This window comes from Xiphophorus couchianus, chromosome 3, assembly GCF_001444195.1.
Source record: "Xiphophorus couchianus chromosome 3, X_couchianus-1.0, whole genome shotgun sequence".
NCBI lineage: Eukaryota > Metazoa > Chordata > Actinopteri > Cyprinodontiformes > Poeciliidae > Xiphophorus > Xiphophorus couchianus.
In genome coordinates, this window is record NC_040230.1 from 10,564,327 (window position 1) to 10,581,919 (window position 17,593).

Sequence of the window (17,593 nt, forward strand, 5' to 3'; positions counted from 1 at the left end):
ACATGAAAGGTTTATTTTCTTAGCATCAGTGTGATGAGGAGATTGGAAGGATGGAACCTCATGCTTTTGTTCTGAAAGTTTGTATAGATATTTTGTAGATTACATGTTGGAAAGCGTCCTTTATGATACACTTCACAGAGAACAGTCAGCACTGCATTATTTTTCTTTCCAAAATATTCATTTTGCACTTTCCATGACCTGGGAATTGAATCCCTTTCTACTTGAAACAGACCTTTAATGACAAAGATCTTATAGAACAAATTTCAGAAAAAACATGATGGTGACAGATCTAAATAGTTTTTCAATATCTTGATTGAATCTTGACAGTTATTGTGTGAAGAATACATCTACGTTTTGTGACTATTTCTCAGAATACAAATTGTTTGCAGCATAATTCTTAGTAATTTAACGTCCTGAAAATAGATACATTTCCTTTTTCAACAAAAAAATGTACTGTCATGTATCATGTTGTTAAGGAGAATCTATGATGGAGATTTAATTGATGATACATACTCATAAACCTACAGTACAGAACACAGTATAATCTTTTCAGATGTTTTCAGATTTCAGAAATCTAAAAAAAAAAATATAAATATAAAAAATGAGGTCTTTTAGAAATCAATTATGCCATGTCATGCTGTAATAGAGACATACAAATCCACTATCTGCTTGAGGTATCTTCTCCTTTGTGATAATCCGTTTTGTGTGACCTAGAAAATGCTGACTAACTCTCCAACAAGATGATCAATCTGAGAGCTTTATAGTCTCACACGAGGAGATCAAAGAAGTACCCTTGGGAAATCTCAGTACAAAAAGACCTACAGTTCCTGTACAACCATTCAAATTAATAAAGGGAGCTGGATTGTTAGATACTGATCTCTCGGTTATGTGAAATTCAATTCTGTTTACGTGAGTCCGGCCTGCCCTTGTGAGTGACTCATTGTTTGAGGTGTACATTACCCTCTGTTATTCAACTCTGACCCAGGCTCACAATAATAGCCATGCATATTACATAGAGTGCCAATGACTACCCGGGTGCATATCTGTTACTGAGTCGGCTGCGGCAGGGAAGGCTGCAGCAGTCAGAGAAGAAAGATTATGGAAAGGCAGTAGGGGCAGAAGGGCATGACACAAAATGTGGATTAAGTGTTATCCAAAAAGGAAGTCAGCGGCACAGGTGACAAATTGAAGCATGTGCAAGTTGAAGATGATGAATCTGCAGCATTGGAGAATATATCTTTGGATTTAGGATGAACCACAGTAAGCAGGATCCTTCGGAGTCTTGTCGCTTATTCTCCACGGGTGATGAATTTCTTTTTCTCTCTGTGGCACCGGTTGGTTTAATAGGTACAGAAAACACATGGATGGATAATTTTTTGAATACAAATGAAGCAGATGTGTGCATTTGAGTTCAGGTAAAAAATTTTTTTGGACTGCTTTAAAAAATTCCACCAAAAGTAGATTTCTAGTGGGTTTTCATGTAAAACTTTGCATAAGAGAATGAAATGATTTGTTCATTTAGCTCTGTCAGGATTTATTTTAGGACTCATCTTATGTTTATATAACACAGAACTCAACTTTTGCACTAATTTTTTCAATATTTTGCTCTTGCAGGTCTCTTTAAAGTTTAAGTCTTGCTCAAATCTACCAGTAATAAAACATCCTTCATTGATGAGAATGTCTTCCACCACCTGAGACCAAGCCTACTATTTACAATTATGGATTTGCATAATCAGTCAGACAACATGAGTTCTTGCCATTCACCTCTGCAATGGACATCGACATCTTTTCGAAGTCCAGACAAGCATGAAATTTTGAGTATATCATCTCTGGTCCCTTCCACTGTCCTCACACTCATTCCCAGCTGTCACACCACAACTACTGGAAACCCATACTCTGAATTTCCATCTTTTGCTAAAGAAACAGAGGAGAGGAAACTTTCCAAAACTTGTAGTTCTGAATTTTTAGAAGGTCGGGGTCAAGAAACCACAACCACGCCAATTTCTGATAACACTAATCCTGCAGAAGTTCAGCAGAGAAAGCCATCAGATGGACACATCCTGGAGGACAAATCCATAAGTTTAATGTTGCCCAAAGAGGACCACAATGAAGAAACAGGTATTGTAACAGTTTAGATTAGATCTAGCTTTTGGATAGTAGTTCAAATACTAAGGCCATACATAAATAAACAAACTAACCATAACCCTAACCTGGTTGGGGCTGGTCTACGGCAAAAGTACCACTGGATTGTGGGCCCAGTGGTACTCACTGCAACAAAAACGGTTCAGAAATCTTCCAACAATATGAGTTTGTTTTGCAGAGCTATAGTAAAGTCATGTCAATAAGAGGGTTAGCATGGGATAGAGAAAAGGTCTTAAGTGTTTTATTGCTGTTGAACTTCAAATGACCTTTCTGCTATCATGCACTGAAGGCTGAAAATAGTAAAAAATGAAGCTATACTAAAAATAGTTAATCCTTTTGCAGAGAATACAATCTGTGCACTCATGGATAAGGTATCTGTAGGAAATTTTTAATTACATTAATTATTAAACCAGTATTGTGACACTAAAATAATTATTGAACATTTAACAGGAAAATATTATTATGTTAAAAGAAGCACAAAACAATCTACGTGTCCCTCAGAATTTAGATTTCATTTGTATTTAGTGGAAAGTGATCATTATGCTTAAAAATGTAAAACTGACTAGAATTAAGAACCAATAAAATCAAGAATAAAATGTTATACTGATTAGAAAGTATACTTACCACTGATTAACCAAACAAATGAAACAAAATATGAACTTTACTGAAACTCTTACTCAGTTCCAGTTAAGAAAAACCTTTGCATAAGTCACTCATAGAAACAACTTGACAACAACAATCCATGAAAGTCACAAAAAAATACAAAACAGCCTCTGACCAAGGTGATGTTCACAAAAATCGCAAAACCAAATAAAATCAAGCAAAAATATATCCCTTTTCACCTAAGAAACTTACTACACAGCATACTAAGTGAGTTTAAAGTTTTTTAACTCCTTTCCAAATTTGTCTGTGAGATTTGGAAAGTGAAGAAGAATTTTCTGTTATTTATTTACCTGTTATGTTACAACACTGTAGGTATATAGTACAGGATATAACCGTCATACTGTTGTCCTTGAGAAATATGCTTTCTGTCTATTTCATGGCTATGTATGAAAAAATTTTTAGTCAACTCAAAGCTATGGAGAATTTTTTTTTTTTTTTGAGGAAATTAAACTTGAATTAACTTCTAGAGTTCATCACCTCAATTGTTAAAACCTGACCTGTCCACAGGCTTTCATCAGAAACCTGAGAGATTTTATGCACTACCAGTGCTCATCTGCCTCATGTAGCTGTCACTCAAGCATATAACTGACATTAAGCTGTTTTACCTATGATTGATTGTATGCAGCTCATGTTTTACTTGATATAAAAAAATGTGCAGTGTGTTTGATGCGTATGTGTGTGTTGGTTCAGCCTTCGGATGAGCAAACTATTTCATCAGAGAGCCTCAGGAAGCTTAATCCTAAATAGGGAACTGACTTGCTGTGTCATGTGATTTATGACATGACTTGTATCCATCTTGTCAAATTTAGATTTTTTCCAGTCTGGTGGTTGCAAATTATGACTTTTCTTTTAAAAAGCATGTGCCTTCTGCATTTTCTTTTGCATTTATCAAACTAAATCTCAAGGCTTTGTAAGAGTGAACGAGTTTGTCCTGGGGCACATGTGCTAATTCTATGTCTCATTCCAGCAGTCAGATTTGTGAAGAAATGCAAATCGTTAAAATATGTTCTCCTACCAGTAGCTATTTTTAATGGAAACATTGCATACTGGAAATATTCAAACATTAGTATCTACAAGAGAAATATTCAAGATTTAAAAGGGCACTTTGCATGGCCACGAAAATCATTTTGCCACCAAGTATTAATTGTTCTCTCTCTGGTTTTGTACAATAAATAAGCAATGAATGCTTTGAATATTTTGTGGCAAAAGGCAAACCTACACCAGACAAAACTAACCTTCACACTTTGGTTCAGCTGTATGAGAAGTGAGCAAAATGGGAAAAGCAATCCACCTGCAAAACATTTTTTTCTATAGGCTTATTTAAGTTTTTGTTATTTACAATCAACAAAAAAAAAACAACTCTTGTCTCTCTCTTATTGACCTCATACATATACCATTCATGTGCATTTGGAGTTATGTCTCTGCAATACTTTTCCAATAAAAATGTTGCTCTAACACTACAACCAACCAAAAACTTTGCTTTTGCAGCAAACCAAAATACAAAACAACTAAAAAATTTAGATTTCCAGGGGTTTTGTGACATTTCACCGAGCCAGTTAGAGGTCATTGAGTGTTTCCTTTTTTAATTCTTCCTCCTTACAAAAGCTGCTGTTAACCTGTCTCAGAGCCAGCAGCAGCTAGGAAGCAAAGTAAATTGTTCATCTCAGATGACAGCTTGTTTTGCTGAAAGAACATTGTACCTCATTGTCTACCTTACAATGGTTTATAAAAGCATTGCCTGTGATTCATCTATGAGAGCTGATAGAGTGTAACACCAAGCTCTATAAAGATTCTTTGAACTAAATAAGAATTTACAGACAGAGCAAACTTTTATACTGAACAGTTTACATCAGTTTTGAAAATATAATGATAAAAATGTATTATTACCATAATTTTCTAACTTTGCAATAAAATACATTAGAGCTTATTAGACTGTATAGAAGCCACAAATAATACGAAAATCTGTTTTAAGTTCTTTCTAAATTAATTCAAAGATTAAGCACACTGCTTTCAGGTTTGTAAAAGTATAAAAATCATTATCAATGCATTATCAATAGTTATATTTTATCCACATATAAGCACAAAATCATATAGATTTACCAGATTTAGTGTATTTGATCCAGCAGCTCATATTGCTATAGTTCGGGCTTCCTTTTATTGTTGCCATTATGGTAAATAATAAAAAAATAATAATATTTGATTGTTTTGATTGGAAAACACATCTATAAATAATATGCCTGTCTCGTTTGAAAATATGCAGTGATGTTTTAAAATTGGTTGTGCAAACTCCTCTTTAGACAAAACCTCACACAGTATTCAGACAACACAGACTTAGATTTGAGTATATTCAGAGATTCTAACAATCATTTAAAAAGTAATTGATGCAGTACTTGCGGTTGAATCAGGAGTTAGAATAAAAGAACTTTTCAGATTATGAAGAAAGCTGCACAGTTCTATGGTACTCTTACAATGACAGTAGGTCTCTACACAGAAAAACTAAATAGATTTTCAAATTTTCTTTTTAAAAAAATTACAGCTGTAGCAGTTGAAAAAGTGAATAAGATGACATTGGAGGAGTAAAATTGTGAAGTAGAAGTAGAAGACCTGAATATTAAATTGAAGACTCTCTGACAGGTTACCAGAATGTCAGATGGCCTTGCATGCTTCTTTCTAATAGGCAGCACTGCTAACCAGGCAGAGTGATGAAAGAGTCATGCAAAATCTGTTTTCTTATTGTATGAAAACATATTCCGTAATATTAGTTATCAAATATTCATGAAATATAAAGTCTTGAAATATAACGTATCACAAATCTCATACACTCGGTCCTAATTTTATTAGTTGCAGTCCAAGAGTACTTCATGCAACGTTTGATACAGAAGAAGGACCAGCAGGGCTAATCTGCAGCTCAAAAAGGATACTGAATAGACTACAAGAGTTAGTTCTTGCAGATTCTGGATTTGAATGTTAGTCATGTTTTCTCAAAAATGGATTATTTAACACCCCGAATTCTAATTTTTTTTGCTTGTTGTAGGTGGAAACCATCGTGCCTTTTCATCTCGTGAACTGCTTGTAATACTGGGAATCCCGCTGTGTATTAAGCTGGTCATCATTACTGCTCTCTTAGGTATGTGATGAAATCAACTTTATCTACATTTACATAATCTGTAAGATTGATACTTAAACCCATAAGTTATATGACAGATGATATATAGCTAATAACCATGTATTATTTTTCTCTAAGAAATAGAACTAGAACTAATCACACTGTCATGCCAAAAGAAATCTGGTTTTAACAAGTCAAACTGGTTTCAGGTTAGCTATCTCTTGCCTTCTCATACCTTGAATAATTAATTTCCAACCATTTGAGATGGTGTGACAGTGTCAGGACTCATTTAGCTCAAATTGCAAAAGAGCAGTTCAGGGAGGATGAGATGGCATGTTTCCATGTTGATTGGTCATCAGCCAAGAGCTGAAGCTGAAAGGAATGTTTAAATATACATTTACACAGCGGTCTGATTTTGATATAAAATGTCCAAATAAGTGATTTTTTTTTTTTACCTACAGGTACATGTTCATAGATTATAATATCTAACCTAAAAGGTTTTACTATATTAAAACTTATATTTTAGTTATTAGCTATATGTGTTGTAAAGTTTAACAAAACATAAAATGAATGATTAGAAGCATTTTTTTTGTTAATTTAGATAATTGTGGCTTACAATTAATGAAAAATTTTATTTCTCAGAAAATGTGAATATTACATAAAACCAATGAAAAAAAAGAGATGTACATTTAATTCATATAATTCCTGCTATTAGTTACACCTAATTAGACTGCATTATTAATCAGTTTGTTTTATCATGAGAAAACTCAAACACAATGTAAGCATATAATTTACTTCAAAAAAATTCAACATAGGTTCATTCTCCAAATCATCCTCGCTACAGATAAAAGTCCTCACTGTCAGCATGAAGTAACTAATGCTGTCATCTCACTGCATTTCTTGTCTCTTTTTTTATCAGTCAAGTTCCTGGCATTCCCATCTGAGTCAAATGAATCACCTCCTCCTTGTGACACAGGAGGGAGCTGCAGTGTTTCAAGTCAACTACCTTTTCTGTCTAAGAACCCAGTCAACCAGACAGGAAACATCACTGCAGGTAAAGAAAATTAAAGTCAGTGGATTATAAATGCATGCAGAGCACTAAGTCTGTGCTTACCTGCCTTAGTCTGACTATATTTCTATCCCCTGTCTGAAAGTTATTGCTCTATGGCCTTTTTCTTTGTTGCAAACTATTTCATAACCTTTGTAGACAGGCAATTTTTAAAATGTATTTTTATTGCTACTTCATGTACATATATATTTTTTTTCTCATCCCAAATATAGCTTGCCAGGTTATGGTCAATGGCGGCCAACGTATTGTGGGCGGGACCTTAGCGGCAGAGGGCAAGTGGGGTTGGCAAGTCAGCATGCACTGGAAGGGGAAGCACGTCTGCGGAGGTGCCATCATCTCCCCCCACTGGGTCATCACTGCAGCTCACTGCTTTGTTGAGTAAGAGGTAGACTTATGGGGAGAATGTACAGAAAACTGACAAAAGGTGCCATTCAGTCAGGCAGTCACTTTTAGTTAATCTGCTAGTGGAAGGTTGTTGGTCAATCTATGAGCATGTAACAAATAAAATTGAAGCAAACGCACTCACACATTTTGAAACAAAGAGCTTGAAGTAGACAGATGGTGTTTTGTCTGCTGGTACTCTCCACACAACCCCTTTAATGTTTAATTGGGATTTTGAGCACTTACGGAAAATATTTTGAGCTCCACTTCAGACAAAAAGCTGCTCACTAAATTGTCTGTAGAACTGAAGTGAAAATAAGATGTTAATCAAAAAATTAGTGACTAAGGAACATTTGATTGTAATAATGGAACTGATGTAATTACATTGAATTAATCAACATATAAATTCATATTACTTTTGTTTTAGTTCTAAAAACTTGCTGTCTGTAAAGTCAAACTGGTACTTATACTTGTTTTAGTCCCTTTAAATGACACACAGTTCAAATCAGAAGGCAAGTGGCTGAATATGATTTTAGGGTTGGACTTTAGAGAATGTTGTCAAATAAAATCCTAAATCCTAGCCTAGTTTTGGACTTCAACTGCCTCAGCCTCAGACCTTTTGAGAAATATATGGAGTCTATGTTGTTACCTGAGCTTGAAGTAAACCTGCAAACAGATTATTTCTCTTCTTTGCAGAAACAACATGTTTCAAGCAGCAGACTGGTTTGTGGTAGTGGGCACAGTGAGCATCGCACACAGCTCCATGGGGAAACGCCACGGAGCTCAGCTGATTCACTACCACCCTCAGTTTAACAAGAACAACAATGACTATGATGTGGGGCTGCTGCGCACCATCACTGACATGGACATGACTGGTAACAAAGAAATAGCTCCATCTACTGGCGGATTTGAAACGTCCTTAAAAACGATTAAATACACTGCGGATGTGTCTTGTGACATTTTGTTTTATGAACTAGCGCTTAACTAACCATATAGGAATTTAATTTATCAGCTGATTAACAATGAATCATTTTAGAAATACAGTAATGGTAAATTAGCTCTGAGGACTCATGCATATTTTTCCACACCTTTTTCTTTGTTGGATTGATTATGAGGCTGTTGTTATGAAGTAGCTGTTCCAGTTAGAAGTTTACACACATTCCATCTGAATATCATATTAAATATTGGGGTTTTAATTATTTTTTTAGTCATTCTTTTTTAAATGGACTAACAATACAACAGAGTTTCTTCAGTAATTTTTAGAAACAAAAATTAAAATTCCATTATCTATTCCAGGTTAAAATTACACATACATGCTCAAATATATAGATATACCCCTCATAAATATGTGTCTAAGTGACTTCAGCTATTGTTGATGATTTTCTCACAGTGCAGAAAAAACCACACACAGTGGTCAGTAAGGGCCTGTGGTAATTCTTGCTTTACATTTATTTTATTTTAAGATCCCACTCTTCAGTGTAATCCATCAACAGGGTGTGTTTGGACAGGTAGACACATAAAGCACAGATTTTTAAACCCAATTGTATCTGATTGCGTAGTTGTGAAGTGAAGACTTTGGAGGTAGTCTTCTATATACACTGCTCAAAAAAATAAAGGGAACACTTAAACAGGTGTTTCACACTTAAAGTGTTCCCTTTATTTTTTTTGAGCAGTATATATGGCAAAGCACCAATGAAATGGCAGCAAAATGGGCCCTCAGCATGATAGTTTTACCACCGTGTTTGGTAGTTGGTGCAGTGTTTATAAGTTTGAAATAATCAACTCCTTCAAACATGCTTCTAGTCATTATGGCATAATTACTTTATCTTTGTCCCCTCTCACCATAAAATGTTTCCTCATAACGAATTTGTCTTTTCCACAAAGGAAGCTATGAGTATATTTTGGAGCACTGGCTTTGTCCTTGGTAAACAACTGGTCAGGCCATTAAAATTCTGCATTTGTTTCACTGAAGCCCACAAAACATTTTATCTGGATCAGGTAGTTGAACTGTGAACATAGCTGAGTGTTCCAGTTGAGAAATGGTCCCAAATACATTTTGTAAATACATGTGAAAGCTAATATTAGGCTTCTGGAATACCCTCAACATCAATCCTAAAGAAAATCTCCAATCAAAGTTTAAACACAGATTCTGGTTCAAGAAGCCAAATAGTATAAATGAACTCTGACATTTCTACCAAGAAGGGTGGTCAAACATCCAGTCAAATAAATAAATAACATCAGCAGCTGCTGCGTTATCACTTCACCCATGAAATATGGGGGAAAGGAGCATTTTTTAAATTAAGAATTGTATTGGTATTTGTGTATGAATTTAAAACTTGTTGTAAAATTTTTATGTATTAACCTTGACAAAAATATAATAACAAACAAGAAGCTGATTAAGAAAACAATAGAAAAAGCTTGTTTTTGAAAAGTGACAGTGTTTCATGTGACAAAAAATGTTTTGTGATCTTTACACCTAAGTGATCTTTATCATTTTACTGCTTAGATTGTACCTATAATAAAATGTTGCAATCTGATAGTTGGTACCTCTTTTTATAGGTGGGGTGAGGCCAGTGTGTTTACCGAGACCGAAAGAGTCTTTTCCTCCTGGAGCACCCTGCTGGATCACAGGCTGGGGATTTTCCCAAGAAGGAGGTGAATTAAAACAAATAAATGTTCCCAAAGAGTCTGATATCCATTAGGCTAAACCAAATTGTTTTAAAAGTAAAAGACTAATAAAATTCTGTCAGCTATATTTCGTTACCCACTGGTGATGAAGTACACCAAAAAGTGAAAACGTCCTTAAACTATATTGTTCAGCTTACTAAATTTTGTTTAAAATAATCTCCAAGTAATTTTAAATAACCCATAAGGGAGTTGTTTCTTAAATGTTCTTTGTTTGTGTTATTACTAATGTTTCAGGGTTTGTGTCAGAAAATCTACAGGAGGCTCAGGTGAATGTGATAGCTCAGTCCGTCTGCTCCAGCTTGGCCATCTATGGGGCCTTCATTACTCCACGGATGATTTGTGCTGGGAGCCTTTCAGGGGGCGTCGACTCTTGCCAGGTATACCCCAAGTGACATAATTCACTCTCAGTCAGTGCTTATATAGCACCAATTCACAACAAATGCATCTCAAATGCACTTTACAAAGCAAACTGATTCGATTTAAATACAGATATATATGATAAATACAATTCAATCATTAAAAGGGATTAAAATTTAATTTGATCCCAATTATAAGTGCAGTTCAATTCAGTTTATTGTGCCAACTTGTAAAAACGTTTGGTGTCTAAGGAAACACAGCAAAGTCTATTGGGTCAGTAACGTTGCAGCAATCCTTCCTACTGAATGAGGATGTGGCAACATGACAGCTGCTTGCATCAAGTCATTAACTTTGCAGCAGTCCCTCAAAGCGAGCATTCACATGGTGACAATGGAAAGGAAATACTCCCTTTCAACAAGAAAGAAACCTTCAGCAGAACAAAACTCAGAGTGAGTGGACATCTGCTGTCACTGACAGGGGACTTGAGAAAACAAAGCAGACACATCAAAATTACACACGCAATTACACACAAGCCTTTTTCAGAAATTTCTTCTCAAAGCCTAACAAGGACTCTGAAGAATCACCAGGTCAGACTTGTTTGCTATTCTTTTAAGGGAGACAGTGGGGGACCACTGGTGTGTGAGACACCTAATGGGGACTGGAGACTGGCAGGGGTGGTGAGTTGGGGAGAAGGCTGTGCCCGGCCTAACAAACCAGGCGTCTACAGCAGAGTAACTCACCTGCTTCAGTGGGTTGAAGGAGTCACAGAGGTAAATACCATACTGTCTAAAACCAGGTTGTCCTTTTCAGTCTTGAATATATTAAATTTAATGCTTAGGTTTTAAGTATTGAAGAAAAGTAAAATGATTCAGTTTGTAGACATGGACTCAACAAGCTGGGGTAGGTAATTATTTTTTTCTTCAGATTAAAATGTGATGTTGAATCTACTCTGTTTGCACTTTGATTGCAGATTAAATCAGAAATATTGAAGGACACCACAGCAGATCCAGAGGAGACCTTGCCAGCAACCATTTCCTTTCTGAGATAACTGACAATAAAGATTAACACATTATAGACCTGCCTCTCATGTCTTTTGGTGTTATCATTGAACATAGAGGTTATTAGGCTGATAATAATGCTAACAGATAATAATATTTTATTGAGGACTTATCACAGTGTCAACAAAATGCAGAGAAAACTATCATCAAGTACTCTCCGGTAATGTCTGGCATGTTTTAGCTACGGAAAACAGTAGAACATAAAATGTTAATTGTAATTACAGTAATAGTAAAACCAATTACATAAATTCAGACCCCACATCAATTTTTTTATAAGGCATTAAATGCCAAAGGGTATATAATCTCCATTCAGTATTCAGTCAGTTATTCTAAATAACTTAGTTTAATAAAAATACCAATTTGATGGACAATGTGATGTGATGTGTTACCTTGTGATCGAGGCTTCCCTAAAATATTAAACATTGCTTTCGAATCCTTGGTCTTTCCATTCCCTTTCTTTCTCTGTATTTTCTACAATTTATCAAATGTTCCACTCCTTTTTCTCCTAAATGTGAACAAACCCTGTTGTATGTTTTCCTATCATATTTAGACCACTTTTTATACGTATACGCCTAATCCTCAACCTATTTATCCACATTTCCTCTTGCCTCTTCATTATATTGTTCCTTCTTACATAATTGTATTATTATCTTTTTGTATTTGATATGCCTTCCTCTCTCCTCGTGATAACTTCCTGAAGGCGGAGTTTCATAAAGAGTAGAAACTTTTAAAGAGACCCTATAAACCCTTTTCACATGACGTCAAAACTCTTTCAAGTCATATTTGATATCACTTTTATAGCAACTGACGGTAACATAGTTACTTGATTGTGTTGTAAAACGGAACTATATTTCTGGAAAATACATGATACTGCCTCTTTAAAACTTTAAAACATAGTAAGGTGATTGGCTGCTATCCAATAAAGATTCCCCAAACGAGTTTGGAAAAAACTGTTCGTGTGCGTGCATGCTTGCGTATTTATTATGAATGAGTATGCACATTCATCACGACAACGTAAGGTTTGGTTTCGGTATGGAGCCGTATGCTACATTTGTCACGTAGTCCATAGTTATGTTGTCTGCGTGCCCCGTGAACGCGCCTGGGAACAGTTTGCGCGCTACAGAGGACATTTTTTGACCTAGTTTTTCGTGACACCGGTTGTGAGGGTTGGCCGATCAAAGCGGAAAACCTGGATTTTGTTGCTATGTAGTCTTAATTCTGGGTATAGTGGTAGACAAAGCTCCTGTAAAGACGGAATGAACCAGCAGCGAGTAATAGCGTCGCTTCCAAACGGGACTGAGCTCAGGGTTTGTTTGTGTTTTTAATCTGTTTGTATCTGCCGCGGTCTTAAGGACAACCTCAAAATCTTACGGTTACCAGCTTCTGGTTCTTCGGTGCCGCTCAACCAGCTGGTGGTTATCCAGTCAAACCTAGCTGCTAGTTCAGACAGAAAACGACAATGTGCTCTGTATTAACCAGAGTAAGACCGATCCATCGGGCTGTAGCTCTGTCGCTTCGTCTCGGAGCCAACACCGAGGGCTCGAGTTATGCGGCAACCCAAAGCAGGCGCCTCTCTCCCGGCAAGAATTCTGTCCTAGACCTGCAGAGGAACTCCAGGTTCTACTGCTCCAGGATAGCGAAGACGGAAGGACTGCTCGTCAGACAAGTAGGTCCACGTTATATGAACTTATGCCTGGGTTAATTATTCAATTATGTCAAAGGGATCGAGTCATGAAAATATTTAACCTTCATTCTTGATGTAAGATAACAGGAAGCATGAAGGGTTAGCATCTAGCATGATGTAGAGATTAATCTTTAGTTGTCTAGTATTTTTGGTGATTTGTTAAAACCCAGTCAAGCTAGACTGAAGTTGACAGATGCAGTATGTCTGCATCAGGATGACTTTGCAGTTTGTGTTATGCTTTACAGCTAAGTAGACTTTATTTTTTACAATTCCATAATGCAGTATCTATATTTATTGGCAACTTTTTGTTGCTTTTTCTCAATGACAATTTATATGTTTGCATTTCAAGTTTATTCAACATATTTTTCGCCATTCTCCCAAATAAGGAGATGCTTACATCAAAATAGTAACACTGATCATGCAAAAAAAAAAAAAAAATTCATGCCCACACACTGCATTCTCGTTACAATCTGCTTTCTCTTCTCTTTTGTATTCACCACACTCACCAACATTATCTGAGGAAGATGTGCAGTACGTGAAGTACGTGACCTTTATTGTCTGTTGGCAATTATTGTAGAGTAACACCTGTCACATGCTTTTCCTGTTTAGCTGTTTGAGGTGGAGAGCAGCACCTACACCTACCTGCTGGCAGACACGAACACCAGAGAGGCCATTATCATTGATCCTGTGCTGGAGACAATTGACAGAGACTTACACCTGGTAGAGGAACTGGGGCTAAAGCTGTTACTAGCAGGTATCTGTGTGTGTTTTTGTGACTGAGCTACAAAATACTGTTACTTTCCATGAGTTTAGACTTATTTTAGAAATCAGTGTCCTGGTCTTCCTAACTGGCTATGTCAGTGTAAGCATTGTACATTTTTTAAATATGCTTATTTAAGACACTTATAATTGCATCCCATTGACAAAAACAATTACTTTGATTCAGTTTAAATAGAAACAAGAGAACATATTAATAATTAAAAATATTTTAAACATGGTCAGTTGTCCACTACAGCATGTAAAAATCTTTTACTTTCAGTAAATGAGCAGAAGCTTCAATTTAAAATGTTTGTATGAAAATAATGTGGTCACACTGTTATCCCCTACAGTCAACGCAAAATATGATCAAAATGCCCATTTACCTGTTACCCCATTTCCTAGTCCCTGTCACACTATTTTTGAACCAGCATACTTAAGCCATGGCAAATGAGCTTATTTATCAATGTAGTCAAGCATTTTCATGAATTATGGAGGTAAATAATCATAAAAAAGTTTCAGCGTCAAATAAAAGTTTATATTAATAATTAATTATTTCCTGAAAACCAACATTACAACTTATTTATATTGTTTTTTTTCCTGGTAAACAAATACCATAGCCCTTTTAGGAGTTAATACAATTTTCCTGATAAGTGATGCCCATGTGGAGTTTTAAAACAAAAGACAGATTACCACACCTGATCAAACCATAAATCGCTCCCACAGAACTCCTGCCGGTAGGCGTTATGTGTTGTGGTTACATGGGCATGTGTCTGTATGAGATTGCTATGGTTTGATAATCTTGAACAAGGCTAGCAACTTTTCACTTTATTTACACAACTATTTGCAAAAAATCTAAACAAATAATACAATGGGATCACTATTATTACAAGAAAAGCAATACTTATTCATTCTTCTGCTAAACTAATATATTACTGTTCTCTATATAACATTTACTTATATTGATCTTCATGTATAGACAAAGCAAAAAATATAGACAGAAGACCTGCTAAATTTAGTAATAGTTTTGAAGTGCTTATTCTGGAGAATATTATACACTTTTACTTTTCTCCTCTTTAAAGAGTAATAAAGGTATAACAATCTGATATTAGCTGGGTAATCAGTTGAGGAACTTATTTGGGCAATTATCCTAAAGCCCACTGCTTAGCAGCTATGCCACTCGTAGCGGGCTGACCACAGTTTTAAAACAGCCTTATCTTGATAAGAGAGCTGGGTGGTGATCCCTTATGCCCTCTGTCATAACCACATTTCTGCATGGTAGACTAACAATATAAATGCACGTTATTTTCAATCCTCTGTCAACAAAGCAGGTAGGAAACGTCCTCTTGGTGGGTATGGCTTGAAGCATAGTTGACTCTAAACACCCAGTGGCAGACAACTTCTTTTCTATACCCGAAAAAGTCTGGTACGAAATGACCTGAAACAGATGCAAAGGGCAGAATGACTTTCACCCATGCATTTCTATATGGTAACCTGTATTTTATTCCCTTTTTTTCTGACAGTGAATACCCACTGCCATGCAGACCACATAACCAGCTCAGGGTTGATGAAAAAAAGAATTGCAGGACTGAAGAGTGCCATCTCTAAATTCAGCGGTGCCTCTGCAGATATCCTGCTGTCAGAGGGCGACAAAATCTGCTTTGGAAAACATGTAATAAAGCTAAAAAACTTTTTCATAACTGTTTTATGTCAGTGTAGTTCAGAGATCAGGTGTAAAAATGTGCTTGTCAGCTTTACATTTAATTTTTTTTTATTTGTAATTCATGCGCTGTAAAATTAGGAACATTTCAGTTGAAATTGCCAAATAAAAAAAAGATCTGACATGCTTTGAGCTGACTGTTGTTTCCTTCTGTAGTACCTGACTGTAAGAGAAACACCGGGACATACGGATGGGTGCACAACCTTAGTGTCAGCAGATGAAAGCATGGCTTTTACTGGGGATGCTCTGCTTATCCGAGGCTGTGGCAGAACAGACTTCCAGCAGGGTAGGCATATGTCATGACTTGTATGTTTTTAGTGGATCTATCATTACATAAATAGTTTCCCAATTCTAGTCCTCGGGGCACAACGCCCTCCAATTCTGAAATTCATTCATTCACTAAACCACCTGAATGATAGGAATGAGTTACCTCTTCGACTTGTGTAGAAAAAGCCTTTTAATGAACCGTTGAAGTATGGATTCAGAATCTGTCTTGGTGGAATTATTGTAATGTTGTTTTTAAGCTATTATATAAAGTTCAGCATGGAATATTTTGAAATGCTCTCATTGCTTACACTCCTGAAGTATCCTAAATCTTCTGAAACTGTCACATCTCTACTACAGGCTGTGCAAAATGCCTTTACGATTCAATCCACGACAAGATCTTCACGCTGCCTGATGACTGCCTCGTCTACCCAGCACATGACTATTTAGGTTAGTTATAAACACATACACCTAATGTTTAAAATCATATCTAATTAAAAATAATGTCACAAAATTTACAAGACAGTTTTTATAGTATTGTTTTACAAATGTATTAAATAGAGTAATAAACAAATTGGGATATAATAAATAAAAATTGAGAGATGTATCCAAGCATATTATTGGAATGTTGAGTGGAAGGAAAATCTGTGGTAGAAATAAGTCCCCAACAGTTAGTTTTGGAAAACTGAATTTAGAGCCTTTCTTCATTAGTTGTAAATCATTAGTCAATACCAAGAGTAAAACAGGGCTTAAAGTATATTAGTGTATATAATGAATCTCCTGTACATAATATTTGGTTTACACTTTTGCATTGAATTACTGAATTAACTTTTGAGATGTAGTCTACTTTACTGAAATGTACCACTATGTTGTAGTTAATCAGTGGGGTTCTAAGCTAAAACTATACCATAAACATGTACCTACATGTAATACTGACTGGATGTGTTTTTGTGAATCAGGTCAGACTGTTTCCACGGTTGGTGAAGAACGCAAGTATAACCCTCGTCTCATAAAGTCGAAGTACGAGTTTGTGGAGCTCATGAACAGCTTGAATCTCCCAAAGCCAGATAAAATAGGTATCAAATCAGTTTTGTTTCACAGTTCAGCTGTAACCTGTGTTAATTTGTGGGTTCCAATGTGCCAGTTCAATGGGAAAACTGCGACACTACAAATCCTTAATCATTTCTCTTTTCTTTCTTTTGCAGATATTGCAGTGCCTGCTAACCTCGTTTGTGGACTCCATGGACTCTGAATGTTTTGAAGAAAACGAGAAAAAAAAAATAAAATCAGTGACATACCTACGGATTGATTCACACAAAAATTTGTTTCAGCAAAACCGACCCCAACAGCTTACCATAAATAACTTTTATTGTTCTTTGTAAGTTACGTATTTGAAAATCTGCTATCATTTGGAATGCAGCTACTGATCTAACTATAACTGTGCTTTAAATAAAAATGGAATAAAATCTAATTTGATAGTAAAAAATATTGTAACAATACGGAGCCCTCCAGGAGACATGGGGAAATTTTTTTCTTTTACGTTACCTCGCAAAACTTTTGCGTTCCCTCGCAATACTGTACTGATCAGTTCATGCAGCATAATCGAATACTGTAAGCCTTTCTTACGGTGGCCGCCGTACTTTCTGCTTTAATATAAGGTTATGTAAGGTTTTTCCATGAATGTTAATATCTCGTTATGAAATAT

At 35.8% G+C, this 17,593-nt stretch overlaps 2 protein-coding genes across 3 annotated transcripts; both read left to right on the forward strand.

The window, feature by feature from the left end:
* Positions 1-1,022: 1,022 nt before the first annotated feature.
* On the forward strand, positions 1,023-11,480 carry LOC114139631 (transmembrane protease serine 6). 2 transcript variants are annotated; one of them, XM_028009671.1, is made up of 11 exons: positions 1,023-1,260; positions 1,348-1,415; positions 1,615-2,118; positions 5,840-5,932; positions 6,831-6,965; positions 7,193-7,358; positions 8,058-8,236; positions 9,921-10,016; positions 10,284-10,426; positions 11,021-11,176; positions 11,377-11,480. In XM_028009671.1, exons 3-11 carry the CDS (start codon positions 1,719-1,721, stop codon positions 11,452-11,454), a joined length of 1,446 nt encoding a protein of 481 aa, XP_027865472.1. In that variant the 5' UTR covers positions 1,023-1,260; positions 1,348-1,415; positions 1,615-1,718; the 3' UTR covers positions 11,455-11,480. The 2 variants fall into 2 exon arrangements, with proteins under 2 accessions (XP_027865472.1, XP_027865479.1); XM_028009678.1 differs by lacking the exon at positions 1,348-1,415 and having other exon boundaries at positions 1,023-1,302.
* Positions 11,481-12,459: 979 nt separating this feature from the next.
* On the forward strand, positions 12,460-17,189 carry LOC114142010 (persulfide dioxygenase ETHE1, mitochondrial-like). Its single transcript, XM_028013002.1, has 7 exons — positions 12,460-13,130; positions 13,758-13,902; positions 15,428-15,576; positions 15,781-15,910; positions 16,249-16,338; positions 16,848-16,964; positions 17,094-17,189. The coding sequence occupies exons 1-7, from the start codon at positions 12,924-12,926 to the stop codon at positions 17,138-17,140; spliced, it is 885 nt and encodes a 294-aa protein (XP_027868803.1). The 5' UTR covers positions 12,460-12,923; the 3' UTR covers positions 17,141-17,189.
* The last annotated feature ends 404 nt before the right edge of the window (positions 17,190-17,593 follow it).

Bases quoted from the DNA above. Each gene is read 5' to 3' on its own strand.
- LOC114139631 (XM_028009678.1), top strand. From the start codon at position 1,719: ATGGATTTGCATAATCAGTCAGACAACATGAGTTCTTGCCATTCACCT. The intron at 8,237-9,920 runs GTAACAAAGAAA...CTCTTTTTATAG, and splicing joins CACTGACATGGACATGACTG to GTGGGGTGAGGCCAGTGTGT. The intron at 11,177-11,376 runs GTAAATACCATA...CTTTGATTGCAG, and splicing joins GGGTTGAAGGAGTCACAGAG to ATTAAATCAGAAATATTGAA.
- LOC114142010 (XM_028013002.1), top strand. From the start codon at position 12,924: ATGTGCTCTGTATTAACCAGAGTAAGACCGATCCATCGGGCTGTAGCT. The intron at 15,577-15,780 runs GTAATAAAGCTA...TTCCTTCTGTAG, and splicing joins AAATCTGCTTTGGAAAACAT to TACCTGACTGTAAGAGAAAC. The intron at 16,339-16,847 runs GTTAGTTATAAA...TTTGTGAATCAG, and splicing joins CCCAGCACATGACTATTTAG to GTCAGACTGTTTCCACGGTT.